The 15,258-nt window shown below is 40.3% G+C and overlaps 1 protein-coding gene across 1 annotated transcript; it reads left to right on the plus strand.

The window, feature by feature from the left end:
- The first annotated feature begins 2,464 nt into the window (after positions 1-2,464).
- LOC135099116 (uncharacterized) lies at positions 2,465-14,804 on the plus strand. The gene is made up of 8 exons (XM_064001549.1): positions 2,465-2,541; positions 8,585-8,746; positions 11,211-11,317; positions 12,054-12,249; positions 12,745-12,871; positions 13,470-13,655; positions 13,956-14,078; positions 14,697-14,804. Exons 1-7 carry the CDS (start codon positions 2,539-2,541, stop codon positions 14,048-14,050), a joined length of 876 nt encoding a protein of 291 aa, XP_063857619.1. The 5' UTR covers positions 2,465-2,538; the 3' UTR covers positions 14,051-14,078; positions 14,697-14,804.
- The last annotated feature ends 454 nt before the right edge of the window (positions 14,805-15,258 follow it).

Consider the following 15,258-nt stretch of genomic DNA (forward strand, 5'->3'; position numbering starts at 1 on the left):
GAGAGAGAGAGAGAGAGAGAGAGAGAGAGAGATCCTTGACACCTTCCTAATAATGTCATTTGTACACACACACACACACACACACACACACACACACACACCTGTATTCATGTACGCCTTCGTGTGTGTGTGTGTGTGTGTGTGTGTGTGTGTGTTACAACTCTCTCTCTCTCTCTCTCTCTCTCTCTCTCTCTCTCTCTCTCTCTCTCTCTCTCTCTCTCTCTCTCTCTCTCTCTCTCTCTTAACCCTTTCCTTTCGCCACTTAAATTATTTTCCCGTTTTGTATGATGGCTAAAAATGGTAAACCTAGAAATTGTCAGAAAATTGTTTGAATACTAATAATTATTTTCTCCTTGTTATTCTGAATACAATGATGTACTTTGTAGCTCCATGTGACCTCTCAAAGTTCAGTTTATGCCTTATCAAGGATTCTGAAAAATGAAAAAAAAAATATTAACTTTCTTAGTATTTGTGGTAGAATTATAAATGAAGTTTCATTTTAGGTGTACATTTTCCAACATTTCTTATCATGAAATCAGAAATATTTTATATCTGATAAATTTATAGATAGCATCTTCAGTCAGAGACACTTTCCGAGCAAGAAAGGCACTATGCGACCCTTCCCGTGGGAAAAACCGTTAGTGCGCTCTCTCTCTCTCTCTCTCTCTCTCTCTCTCTCTCTCTCTCTCTCTCTCTCTCTCTCTCCTTATAATCTTATTTTTTTTTTTTCAAATCTAATAAAATAATAACGATAACAGTAGTAGTAGTAGTAGTAGTAGTAGTAGTAGTAGTAGTAGTAGTAGTAGTGGTATTAGTCATTGTCAGTCAGTCAGTCACAGTCACTCGGTCAGTCAGTCAGTCAGTCAGTCACACAGTCACTTGGTCAGTCAGTCAGTCAGTCAGTCAGTCACACAGTCAGTCAGTCACATCACTCAGTCAGTCATTTAGTCAGTCAGTGAGTGAGTGAATCAGTCAGTCAGTCAGTTAGTCACATCACTCAGTCAGTCAGTCAGTCAGTCAGTCAGTCAGTCACATCACTCAGTCAGTCATTTAGTCAGTGAGTGAGTCAGTCACACAGTCAGTCAGTCAGTCAGTCAGTCAGTCACATCACTCAGTCAGTCATTTAGTCAGTGAGTGAGTGAGTGAGTGAGTCAGTCAGTTAGTCACATCACTCAGTCAGTCAGTCAGTCAGTCACACAGTCAGTCACACAGTCAGTCAGTCAGTCACACACACAGTCAGTCAGTGAGTCAGTGAGTGAGTCAGTCAGTCACATCACTCAGTCAGTCATTTAGTCAGTGAGTCAGTGAGTGAGTCAGTCACATCACTCAGTCATTTAGTCCGTGAGTCAGTCAGTCAGTCAGTCACATCACTCAGTCAGTCATTTAGTCAGTGAGTGAGTCAGTCAGTCACATCACTCAGTCATTTAGTCCGTGAGTCAGTCAGTCAGTCAGTCACATCACTCAGTCAGTCATTTAGTCAGTGAGTGAGTCAGTCACATCACTCAGTCATTTAGTCAGTGAGTCAGTCAGTCACATCACTCAGTCAGTCATTTAGTCAGTGAGTGAGTGAGTCAGTGAGTGAGTGAGTCAGTCAGTCAGTCACTCAGTCGCACAGTTAGTCAGTCACTCAGTCGCACAGTTAGTCAGTCATTCATTCAGTCAGTCAGTCAGTCAGTCAGTCGGTCAGTCAGTCAGTCGCACAGTTAGTCATTCAGTCAGTCACATCAGTCTCTCTCTCTCTCTCTCTCTCTCTCTCTCTCTCTCTCTCTCTCTCTCTCTCTCTCTCTCTCTCTCTCTCTCTCTCTGTCTGTCTGTCTGTCTGTCTGTCTTAAGCGTCACCCAGTTTACAAAAATGACGTCACTACCTCTCCACCAATCACGGAGCTGGGAGGTAGTGACGTTATTTCCAGCAACCAATAGGAAGCCATTGTGATCTATGACGTCATAAGTAGACCAGACAGACAGACAGACAAACAGACAAGAATATTATCAAAAGTTCAACCCTTTATATGTATGAATACAAAAATGAGATATAATATTTACTTAAAAAAAACACATGTAAATATTTGTAATTAATTGATGTTTTCACCTGGGTTGTCTTAATAATCTCTCTCTCTCTCTCTCTCTCTCTCTCTCTCTCTCTCTCTCTCTCTCTCTCTCTCTCTCTCTCTCTCTCTCTCTCTCTTACTATTTTTTTTTCCAATGTGTAATAATAGAAATTAGTGTGTGTGTGTGTGTGTGTGTGTGTGTGTGTGTGTGTGTAGAAAATACGATAAACTATAATAAAAATAAATACGAAGCCAGCAGCCACATTCACCCGAACACTAGGATTTGAGATCTTACAAATGATGAGATTATTACGCTTCTTTCCTTATTAGAGGGATTTCCCAGTAAATATGGACATCCAAAAAACACAACAAAATAAAAAATACACACATAGACAAGCAGGAAATACTAAAAACTAATAAAAATAAAGACGAAGCTAGCGCCATATTCACTCGAACACTTGGACTCGGCCAGACATCTGAGATTTTACAAATGGTGAGGTTATTACGCTTTCCTTTGTTATTGAAGGCATTTCTCAGTACCCAGGGACAGCAGGGGCGTCATGACTACCAGGGGGTCACGTGGGGGGCGGCAGGGGGCCCGTGAAATAAGAGAAAAAGTTGAGGTGGTGTTTACAGTAATTTTTCCTGTTTTGTGTGGGCACCACCAGCACCAGTAGCCAGATGGATGCCAAAGAGGAACATTCTAAGTTGGAAATATTCTGTTGTGAAATACTTTTAATGCCATGGCTTAGAAGTCACAGGACATTAAGATATGAATATGCTTAGAACATTTCCCACTCTGAATAACCTGATCTTTCATTGCTGAGAATATGTTGTGGCTTTGTTGCTGGCACACTGTACCCTTCAAGTAAAGGAACAAACAGCCAGGTAAACTATTCTTGTCTTGTTCACCCCAGCCCAGCTTGGCCTTCCAGCCTCCAGTGACACACACACACACACACACACACACACATGCACAAGGGATCTGTGCTGCTGTACACATCAGTGCTGGGCCCGCTGCCCACAACTCAACATAAAGTTGCTTGCTGGGTGTCACGTCAGTGGTGACGGCACACAACACCATGTCACAGATGGTGATGCTGCTGGTGCTCACATCACTAATGACACATTACAGCACATTGCACAGGAACACAGTGTAATGAAGAGGGGTGCTGGGCATCACATCAGTAGTGGTGGCACATGACAGCACAAAACAGCACGTCACAGAACATCACAGAACACAACAAGTTTATTGTGCTGTGCTCACAGACACCACAAAAATATTGCACTTCTCAACACAGAACAGCCACACACAGTAGTATTATCATTGTAGTCATTCTGTACAATGCCTTTCCAGTCAAACTTTTTTTGGCTTTGAAGACTCTGGTGAAAGTTGTGTTACATTTTACATATTTTTGCCTCAGAGAGTGCTACCATTGAGACCCATATTCAGGAATGCCTTGTTCTCTCACCCCAACTCTTCTAAGGCCACAGAGATAATCAGATTGGTTTTCAAGAATGTTTTTCCTGTTAAGAATGTAGAAATCTCGTTACTCTGTCACTAAAACCATAAAAATACCCTTAAAAACCCGTGTAGCTTCAAGTAGAGCCTTTTAAAAGTAGAGAAGGTGCAGTACAGGATTGTTTTGGAATATGATCATACATCCTGGCATGCACAAAGTTGTCATTGCAGACACAAAGGCCTTGAAAATTATCACATTTGTGTCACTTATTATGTGTTTGTGCCTCTGAATATATTGGTGTTATATTAGACATACCCTGGCATGCAGAAATTTGTCACTAGCCAGAGTGACCTGATTATTGCTCTTACATATATTTAAAAAGGAATACCACACTTAAAAAAAGAGAAAAACGTGAGCATTGTTCTGATGCCAGATTGTACTCACTGATAACATTATAAACACACTCTACCTTTGTATTATGAAAACAATGCCAATAAGTTTTCAGTGTGGTTTTTGCTGTCATGTATATAAAAACACTGTGACACTCAAAGGAAGAGAAATAGAAGTGTTTTTCTGACACTAAACCTTACTTTCAAAAGATTTAATGTTTAATGAAATAAACATGATTGATATTGACACTAAAAGGAGAGAAATATGATGCTGTTAGTGAGGGTGATAGATGATTATAGTGATAGTAAGAGTGAACGAGTAAGGGTGAGGGTGAAGTATTAGTGAGGGTGGGAATGAAGAGTGATAGATATCATAGTGAGAGTGAAGGTAGATATTTTAGTGAACTACTAAAACAGTCCTTACTGGACTGTTCAAACACAAGCCAGATGAAATGTCATCAAGCCAAGCCCAGCACTAATAGTGACTGTGTACAGTGTCGTAACATACACACACACACACACACACACAAACAAACACACACAGAAACACACACACACACACACACACAAACACACACACACACACACACACACACACACACACACACACACACACACACACACACACACACACACACACACACACACACTATAAGCCTCTAGTTTGTGGTCCATCAATGGTCCAGGGAAGGAGGGAGGGATTCGTTGATGGCAAGTTATCATATATACAGGTACCGGCAGAGGTACAGTCCCATTATGAACAGACACTGATACAAGATTGGTGCAATGTTGGCAATAGTCTCTGTCAAGGTGTTTGGATGTATGGATGTGGGTATTGGGACTTAATGCATCAGGGATTGTGGTGTGGTATGTACAGGGTAGTGTTTGTGGTAGTGGTTGTAGTTGTGGAGTTAGCAGGCAAGGGAGGACTGAGTTAAGGTGTTGTAGAAGGTGTGAGGTGTATTGTATGGGAGAGGAAATGTTGATGTAAGCAGTTAGAGGGTCTGCTGTTACTGCTGCTGCTGTTAAACTTTACGTGTGGGACAGGCAGAAAACACTTACAGGTCTATACATCCTTCAGGACCACATGTGTACTAACATATACATACAAAACTGTATACGAGTACATACCATACATGGGTACATACAAGCTTTATACAAAGATACTGCACCAAGTATTATAGCCTTCCTAACAACAGTAACATCACTCATCTCCTCAAGTGAAAGTGAGATGCCTTGCCCTTTTGTGATTTGCTGACCACCACCACCGCCAAAATTCACATAGGAAAACTATGCCCTTGTTATTGTTAGCCTTCAGTAAACACACACACACACACACACACACACACACACACACACACACACACACACACACACACACACACACACACAGAAGCGCGAACAAATAGAATGAATTCAGTGAAGACGTTGTCAATGCCATAACTGTCCATGCTTTTAAGACCAAACTGGATAGATATAGAGACGGGATACTATGAGATTACTCCCCTCCCGTAAACCACAACTAGGTAAACACACACACACACACACACACACACACACACACACACACAGAAAGAGCAATGCATTAAAATCATTTATAGATTATAGATCCACAGAATCACACACATGTAGAGAGGTATGAACATTTTATATAATTTCAAGAATGTATGTAAAAAACAATCTAGGAAGGAATTAGCCATGGGAAAGTTTACCTTAATAAGAAAGCAAAGCAAAAATGTCTCCACTGATAGAAATATATATATAAGAATTGAGTAAAATGGAAGTGTGTGGCTAGCTGTGGTGTGTCTAAGCTCCTGGGGTGCAGCAGGTTGGTCCACAAGGCTGTCCCTTTCCACCAGGGGCCAACAGGGTTGGTGTGTGTGTGTGTGTGTGTGTGTGTGTGTGTGTGTGTGTGTGATGCTTTGCTTGAGCTTGCCAGGTATATAGATAGATAGACATATAGATAGACTACCGCTACTGCTATTCTCCACCAGGAACCAACATGGCTGCAAGTATAAATGATGTCATTCACCTACGGTCGTCTGCTGGTCACCCAGCCAGCCATTACCCTATGGAAAGAGCTCAGAGCTTATAGTGACCGATCTTTGGGTAGGACTGAGACCACTCACACACCACACACCAGGACAGCGAGGTAACAACCCCTCGGGTTACATCCCGTACCTACTTGCTGCAAGGTGAACAGGGGCTACACATTAAGAGGCTCACCCATTTGGCTTGCTGCACCTTGGATTTGAACCCGGGCCTTCTTGAGTGTGAGCTGAGCATGCTAATCACTACACTACGTGGTGTGTGTGTGTGTGTGTGTGTGTGTGTGTGTGTGTGTGTGTGTGTGTGTGTGTGTGTGTGTGTGTGCTACTTTGTTTAAGCTAGCCAGGTACATAGATAAATAGATAGATAGACTACCATTACTACTGCTATTCCTTCCCACCAGGGGCTGACAGGATTGAGAGTGTGAATGTGTGTGTGTGTGTGTGTATGTGTGTGTGTGTGTGTGTGTGTGTGTGTGTGTGTGTGTGTGTGTGTGTGTGTGTGTGTGTATAGTCTGTAGTGCCTTGTCTGGGCTGTTCTGTGTGATATTGCTGGCCTGGTATATTAAAGAGAAGCAAGATAGATTCATGGACAAGGCAGATGAAATGGTGCTAGTGGTACTGATGTATACAAGTGATGGTTACAAAGTTTATGAGGCACATCAAAAGCTCAAAATTGTTGTAAGGAACTGGCAACATTATGTTGACAAACTGTGGATGGAGGCAAGACTGGGAAAGGATGTAATGTTGTGTAGTGAAGTATTGGAGTACCTGTCTGCACTGGAATATGATGGAATGTGAGGCAAACAGTGATGGATAGATGCACAGATAGATAGATTACTAGAGAGAGAAAAAAATAGAGAGAGGGAAATCTAGGAAAGATATATAGATAGATTACTAGAGAGAGAAAGAGAGAGAGATGATAAAGATAGATAGATAACTAGAGAGAGAGAGAGAGAGAGAGAGAGAGAGAGAGAGAGATCTAATAATGCTGTTCAAATAAGTAGATAATATAAAACACTTCAGAGGAACAGTGATCATGAAAAAGCAATAATGAATGATAACAAGCAAACCAGAAACAATTGATGCATGAATATTGTTCAAATATCAAGCTTCTCATGAGTATGCTGTGCAGTTTGGAGTGGAGCTTCAATAGGCAGACAATACACAGGAGAATAGAAAAATACATTATGAGAGGACAGTGTGAACTCAAAACACACACGCCTATACACACACACACACACACACACACACACACACACACACACACACACACACACACACACACACACACACACACACACCACAACTTTAGGGCATCACCACCACTACCACTACCACAGAACAAAGCTAGTATATCAGTCAGTGGTATTTTTTTTATTCTTGTTATTTATTTATTTATTTATTTATTTACTCATTTATTTATTATTATTTTTGTATCCAGTGCATCCACCTTCACTTCAGAAAACAAGGACACTGCTTATGTGGCTTGTTTATCTTATATATTTTTGGCAAGACATAAATTTGCAGTAAAACCTACAGATACATGAAAGTCTATCTGTCTGTCTATACATATGTATGTATAAATAGAGTTATGTTTACCACAGTGAGAGAGAGAGAGAGAGAGAGAGAGAGAGAGAGAGAGAGAGAGAGAGAGATGTGCATGTATATCTGTAACAATAGCAAGTGTGATGATCTCCCAGTATGGTTTAATGAGGTTCATAATCTTAAATGCTTCACTGCCCCATGGTGACAACTTTTCACAGACCACAGAGATGATTATCCAGGTTCTCAGGGGTGTTTTTCCAATACAGACAGAATCATTATCAAATTATCACAGGAATCATTGTGACACCCTTGACAACTCTGTTAACTTTCCTAGCAGTTTGTTAACTAACTTTTTACTGCTGTTGTCATCATTTCTATTAATATTGATAAAAACACAAGAGCACAAGGGTTGGTACAGGAAGCCATCAGGCTTACATTTGGTGGTCCTTGTACAAAACGTGCTTACTTACTTTCACCTATTATCCTCATCCATAAATTTGGCTGGTCCACTTCTAAAGCTCCTTAATGACTCAGCCCTAACAACATCAAAAGATATGAAAATAATGGAGCCATCAGGCCTACACATGGCAGTCCTTTGTATAAATAATACCTACCTATTTTCACCTGTCATCCCTATCCATAGATTTACTCAGCACTAACAGTCTGATTACTGAGTCTGTTCTAGTCATCCAACACTCTCTTTGAGAGCCAGTTCCTTTTTATCTTTTTTTAAATCTAATTGCAATGCTTGAACCCATTATTTCTTGTCCTATCCTGATTACTATTATAAGTAACAGTGGAGAAACATTTGAATTTAAAAAATAGTCAGGATGAAGAACTGAAGCATTTAAGTGAAGCCTCTGTGTGTCTGTAATAATGTGTCCTTATCTCTTGTTTAGATTTTGTAATACCATGTCCTATATTTGGTCCTTAATGTTACTATTATCACTGGTCTAGGTTTTATAATTCCATGCCTTATATTTCATCCTTATCTTTGGTCTACATTTTGCAACACCATGTCTTTTCTTTAACTTTGTAACTCCACATCCTCATCTTTTCCTGACGTGTACCACCGTGTCATATCACAGGTGATGTTCGTGGCCTCCCCAGCTTCAGAATCGGTCCTTGGGCAGCGTGGACATCTCAGACTCGTGAAGGAACTGCATCTCCTGCAGCTCCATCAGCTTGCCGTGATCCTTGATGTGGGCATAGTTGGCAGCAAGACACATCAGATAGTGCACCTGTGGGAGGTAAATAACACACACACACACACACACACACACACAGAGTGAGAGAGTGAGTACGTATTATTGGGAACACTAACCTGGTATAAGAAATGCATTAAATGCTCAAGTAAAAAAAATAATGAAAATAATAAATAAATAAATAAGTAAAACACACACACAAACACACACACACATACACAGTTTTGCATTTTCATCATTCAGTCTTGTACCAAGTTAGTTTTTCATTGGAGCATGTAGAGAATATGAGAGAGAGAGAGAGAGAGAGAGAGAGAGAGAGTACTACTGGGAACACCCTAATCTGGTATAATAAATGCATGAATAAACAAAAAAAAAAAAAAGACTGACTGATGAACCTAACACCAGTATGAGAAAGTGTTAACCTTCAGGTAAAAGAAATAAAATAAATAAATAAAATAACACACACAAGAGAGAGAGAGAGAGAGAGAGAGAGAGAGAGAGAGAGAGACCAACAAAAGACCATCACCACTTACCAGGGAAAGAATGACAAGAAGGGCAGAGGCAGTGGCCAAGAGACACAATATTTCTCCATTGTTGACAAAATCCTTACAGAACAGCTTCCTCTTGCCTCCCGAACACACCCGCTTCTCCTCCTCAATGGTGGTGCAGGGGAACAGAAACCCTGCAGTGGGAGAACAATTATAATGTCTGTTTATAATCATTAAGTGGACTGAGTTATGTTAGTTAATATTTGATGTTTGCATCTGAGAATTTTTTAACTTCTTTTCTCCTTCTTTCTGTCATCTCTGTTCATATACCAAAATCATGTTCTCTATTTATTCCCTGTGTGTCTTTCCATAATATATCCTTCAAAGGGGAAGACAAACCTGAAGGAGTCTTTTATTAATTCATGTCCTTTCTCTCCTTTTTCTCTCTCTCTCTCTCTCTCTCTCTCTCTCTCTCTCTCTCTCTCTCTCTCTCTCTCTCTCTCTCTCTCTCTCTCTCTCTCTCTCTCTCTCTCTCTCTCTCTCTCTCTCTCTCTCTCTCTCTCTCTCTCTTCAAAGCATCTTCCTTAAGCTTCACTTCCTCCTCCTCCTCCTCCTCCTCCTCCTCCTCCTCCTCCTCCTCCTCCTCCTCCTCCTCCTCCTCCTCCTCCTCCTCCTCCTCCTCCTCCTCCTCTCCTTCTTCCTCCTCCTCCTTCTCCTCTTTCTCCTTATTCCTTATCGTCTATTATCTCTCTCTCTCTCTCTCTCTCTCTCTCTCTCTCTCTCTCTCTCTCTCTCTCTCTCTCTCTCTCTCTCTCTCTCTCTCTCTCTCTCTCTCTCTCTCTCTCTCTCTCTCTCTCTCTCTCTCTCTCTCTCTCTCTCTCTCTCTCAGTATGATGAAAATACTTTGAAAAACACACCAAAGAATAGAGGGGTATGTTTCAAAGTTTGAATACAGTATAATAATAATTGGATGATTAATAAGTAAGGAGAAAGGACAAGGGTAACAAAAGAAAAACAGTGCAAAAATTAATCGCTGCACAAATCGCTGCACAAGACTTTCTTCTTTCTCTCACCCCTATTCTGTCCACCTCTCTAACACAGGAGTTAACCAGTATTCTCAATCATCAATCCATCATTCTTTGCCTGAGGAGGGAATTGATGCTGTGTTGACCCTTGACAGTGACGTCCCTCATGAGGAGAATATGAATTCTACAGAACTTGCCCATAGAAAGACCAAAACTGTTACTGCTGCCACTACCACCACTGCCACCGCTTCCACTGCCACCAAAAGCCCAACTGTGCAAAGAATCCTGGACCTCCTCAATGAAATGGAGTCCACCAGTCAGCTGGAGTACTCTAGCCTCCAAAAGTTCCATCTGTGTCCATTGTGTTTGGGTAAACTTATCACTGTATGAGGGGACAAGTATCAGTGTATGGTTACTATATACTCATTTGTACTTAAAAATGTCATGTCACATCATTCTCTCTCTCTCTCTCTCTCTCTCTCTCTCTCTCTCTCTCTCTCTCTCTCTCTCTCTCTCTCTCTCTCTCTCTCTCTCTCTCTCTCTCTCTCTCTCTCTCTCTCTCTCTCTCTCTCTCTCTCTCTCTCTCTCTCTCTCTCTCTCTCTCTCTCTCTCTCTCTCTCTCTCTCTCTCTCTCTCTCTCTCTCTCTCTCTCTCTATTAATCTCTTATTCCCTTTTCTTCCTTTCTTCCTTCCCTCCTATCTTTGTTTCTCCCTCCTCCTCCTCCTCCTTCTTCCTCCTCCTCCTCCTCCTCCTCCTCCTCCTCCTCCTCCTCCTCCTCCTCCTCCTCCTCCTCCTCCTCCTCCTCCTCATTCATTCTACCTAACAAGAAATAATGGATTCAAGATTATACCCAAACGTTTTAAATCCCACAAGGCCAAACATTTTTTCTTTAATCGTATAGTAAATATATGGAATAAACTTCCTGGAGAAATTGTCAACACCAATACTATTGAATCAGTTCATCCTAAATATGTGCACTTTCTGTTTTTCCACAGAGCAATAAGAAATTAGAATTGACTGAGAAACCAGAAAAGGGACTGCACTTGAAAAAGCACAAGAACCAAGAAATTACATCATTAAATGAAATGACAACAAATCTAAAGTAAGAATTTATGTAGCTTTCATTTTGGTTTACATTGTGAAAGGTAACAGTAACATGGATATGTTTTTATATTGAAATCTTTCTCTTATTGCATACAAATGGTACCAATCAACAAATAATAATGTAATACTTACAAGGTGGGAATTCCAATCACTGGTAGATAAAATGAACCACCATTCTAGAGTGTACATAACTAAGGAATTAATATACTGGTTAACTATCACACCAGCATGAACAGAATAACAACAATTGTTGAGTAGAGTCTATAGGAGGCAGGGAAGGAGGCATGTAGTCAGTTTTAGAGAGCAGTTATTATGAAATCAGCTGTAGAATATTCCTAAGATGCAATACTACTGGAGTCTGTCAGCTTGAAGACAGTTTATTAAAGAAGGGAAGTTCATGAGATATAAAGCCTTTGATTATTCAGTTTCATTTCCAAAGTAACATTTATTTATTGGTGTGTTGCTTCCTGTAAATAGTAAAGCCTTGACAGCACTGCATCTCTCACACCACGCTGTAACTGTTGAGAGAACCATAATCCTTACAGAGAGGAGGAGGGAATCCTTGGTTTATGTTCAGTAAAGCCCTGTATTCTTGTCATGGCAATGTAGAATGGAGGCGTCATTGGTTTATGTTCAGTAAAGTCCTGTATTCTTGTCATGGCAATGTAGAATGGAGGCGTCATATTGGTCACACACTGTTCTAATGTATGTGCACTTGCCACGCTGTTCACCAGGCAGGAGGCGTTGCAGAAAGAGCGCGAGATCACTGTGTTGTGGGAGAAGACAGAGTCCCTTAGTGGTCAGCTGGTGACGGTCCACAACCACAGCCACTTTGAAGAGAATGGCCTGAGCCACGACCACCTTGCTCAAGAAAATATCACGTTGACAGAGCTGATTAAAGAACTAGAAGATAAGCTCAAACTTTCAAAGGTACCACAAGTGTCTTTGTATATTAGTTTGGTTTACTTTGTAAGATTAATCATTACTGAAAACAATACATGGAGTACGTGAGGTTGTGTGTTTGTTTATGCATGGAGACAGTTTCCTTAAAAATGGGTGGAGAGTACTATGGTGCTTTAGATGTGGAAGGATGAGTGGAAGGAATGCTTGGAGTGTGCAAGGCTCAAGTGTATGCAGAAGAGCACTGACAGGAGTGTGAGGACTACTCTGTCATGACCGTGTCTTTAAGACATGAACAAATGATGCAGTGTGGGAATCATGAAGGTGTAAAAATGCAGGATATGGATGGGATGCTACATCAGCAGCTTTTGTCATTAAGGCTGGTAAAGTGAAAGATTTGTTAATCACTTTGGTCTTTAGTTGATGCTTCTGGTGAGGCTTTCCTGTTTAAACTTGGCATAATATATATAAAATGATGTGGCATGTTAAACAAGTTAACTTACTGCCTTCTTGTGTCTTTCACAGATAGAAATCAAAGACGTCACAAGACAGAATAGTGAGCTGCATGCACTTATCACAGAGTATAAAGTCACTCCCTCAGAGGAAAAAGACAAGGATGGCACCTCTTCATGTGAGAACTCAGAAGCTAAATGTGAGCTACCATCCACATGAATATATATTTGTATATCAAACTGACATTCTCCATGGAGGGAGGCTTTCCAAAGTGCACACACACACACACACACACACACACACACACACACACACACACACACACACACACACACACACACACACACACACACACACACACACACACACACACACACACACACACATCTCTGCATCAGGACTCAACAGCCAGACTGATAAACAATTACTTCACCCAAGATGATCAGCTGATAGGATTAGCTGTGGATGAGCCTCCTGTGGTGACTAGGAGTACAAAAGCCAGCAGCTAATTTTGGGAGCTGCCAGTCATCATGGTCCTGGTGTCTGAGGTGCTGCTTTTGCATTTTCCCATTCATGGGTTGAGGCCACATCACATTTATTCATTCACAGTTGCTCTTAGTTATCTCTGTTACAAGTTTAAATTTTTCCTGGCTCCACAGACATTTCTGGTGCATCTAACCCTCTCTCCATTGCCCTTCTATTTCCCTTAGTCTTATACCCACTTCTTACATTACGTCTAATTACTTCCATTGGTCATTCTTGTCTGGCCCTCTGTTGCATCAATTTTTCACCTCCAGGTACAGATACCAAGGGGAAATTGCTGGGTCAAGTGGCTACACTGACATCTGAGGTTAGCAGGTTGGAGAGTGAGTGCAGCAGTCTTCAGGTTCAGCTAGACTGTGAGAGGGATAAGTATAACAAACTGCTGGGAGAATCTCTTGCTCATGAAAAGTTGTCTGAAGATGTCATAACTGAACCAAAAGGTAAGAAAGTTTATATTCTCTAATAATAAAGCAAATAATTTTTCCTCACTGATGCTCAATTTTTTTAATTAATAACAAAATAAAAGCATTGTTATTGGATTTGTTTATTGAGGCTGTATTAAGAAAAGTTGAGAGAAACAAACTTATTGTTTTATCAGGAGAAACAACAAGATTGGGAGGAACTGAGCTTGAATAGAAGCTGCAACTGAATCATCTGTAAAAGTGAAGTGGAGGAAGTGTTTACTGTTTACTGTATGCCATTTCCTTGGTCTTTTAATGAAGAATTTTATCCTTTTTCAGGTGACTACATCACCATCTACCAGTTGCAGCGAGGAGTGATGAAGCAGCAAGCTCGAGAACGCCAGTTAGACCTTGCCAGCCTCCATCATGAATGAGAGGAAATGAAGCAAAACCACTCAGCAGGTTAGTGCTCTCTTTTGCATCTCACACTCTTCTTATTCAATTGCTGGCAGATTAGTGATTTCTGCTGCATCTCACACACTTCTTATTCAATTGCTGGCAGGTTAGTGATCTCTGCTGCATCTCACACACTTCTTATTCAATTGCTGGCAGGTTAGTGATCTCTGCTGCATCTCACACACTTCTTATTCAATTGCTGGCAGGTTAGTGATCTCTGCTGCATCTCAAACGGTTCTTATTCAGGTGTTAACCAAAGTACTAAGCCTTCATATCATTACCTTGCTCTGTGATGGAGGCTACACCATCTGGCATCTAGCTGAGATTTAATGTTGCAGCAAAGCTTCCATATGAGTTCATGTAGAGCAAAATGTTTTCAAATGCCAGGGAAGTAGTGTAATGTAACCTTCCAGAGAAATCTACCCCTCATTTATTAGTTAACAGGAGTGTTTAATGTACTTAATGTGATTAGCCAGGATCAAGGGTCAACTTCTTCACTGACCATTTAGTCTCAGGTGATGTATCTGTCCTCCATGAGTCACCAGAGACACATAAGGTGTTGTAAGTGAAATTTCATCTATTAGATTTATTCAAAATGTGAATTAACACAGTTGTTTCCTGCAGGATTTGATATCAAAGCTGGTGCAGGAAAAGGAAGCAGATCATGACCTTGAGCAGCTCGAGAAGATAAGCAGCGTCCTTAAGAGTTCAGTTGCTATCATTAGCAGTGTTGGTGAGTAGTAAAAACTGAGCCATCTTATGAAGTGCAACAAAACATTATTATTATCTTCATAATTTTCTTGAAATAAACAGATTTCTGTGGCATGTTGCTCATTAGCACTTTAATATCAGATAACACCAGTTATTTATGTAATGATGTAATGTACTAAGTAGATGAAATACAAATGGCATCTGCTAACACTCTTGATGTGGAACAGGAACCACATGTTTATGGTCAATAAACTATTTATAAAAACTATTTATCTGTGTAAGATAAAAGCAGTTATTATTATTATTATTATTATTATTATTATTATTATTATTATTATTATTATTATTATTACATATTTTCCTTGTATTTAAATATTATTATTATTATTATTATTATTATTATTATTATTATTATTATTATTATTATTATTATTATTACATTTTCCTTGTATTTAAATATTATTATTATTATTAT

Source organism: Scylla paramamosain, unplaced genomic scaffold (assembly GCF_035594125.1).
Source record: "Scylla paramamosain isolate STU-SP2022 unplaced genomic scaffold, ASM3559412v1 Contig104, whole genome shotgun sequence".
NCBI classification, from domain to species: Eukaryota; Metazoa; Arthropoda; class Malacostraca; order Decapoda; family Portunidae; genus Scylla; species Scylla paramamosain.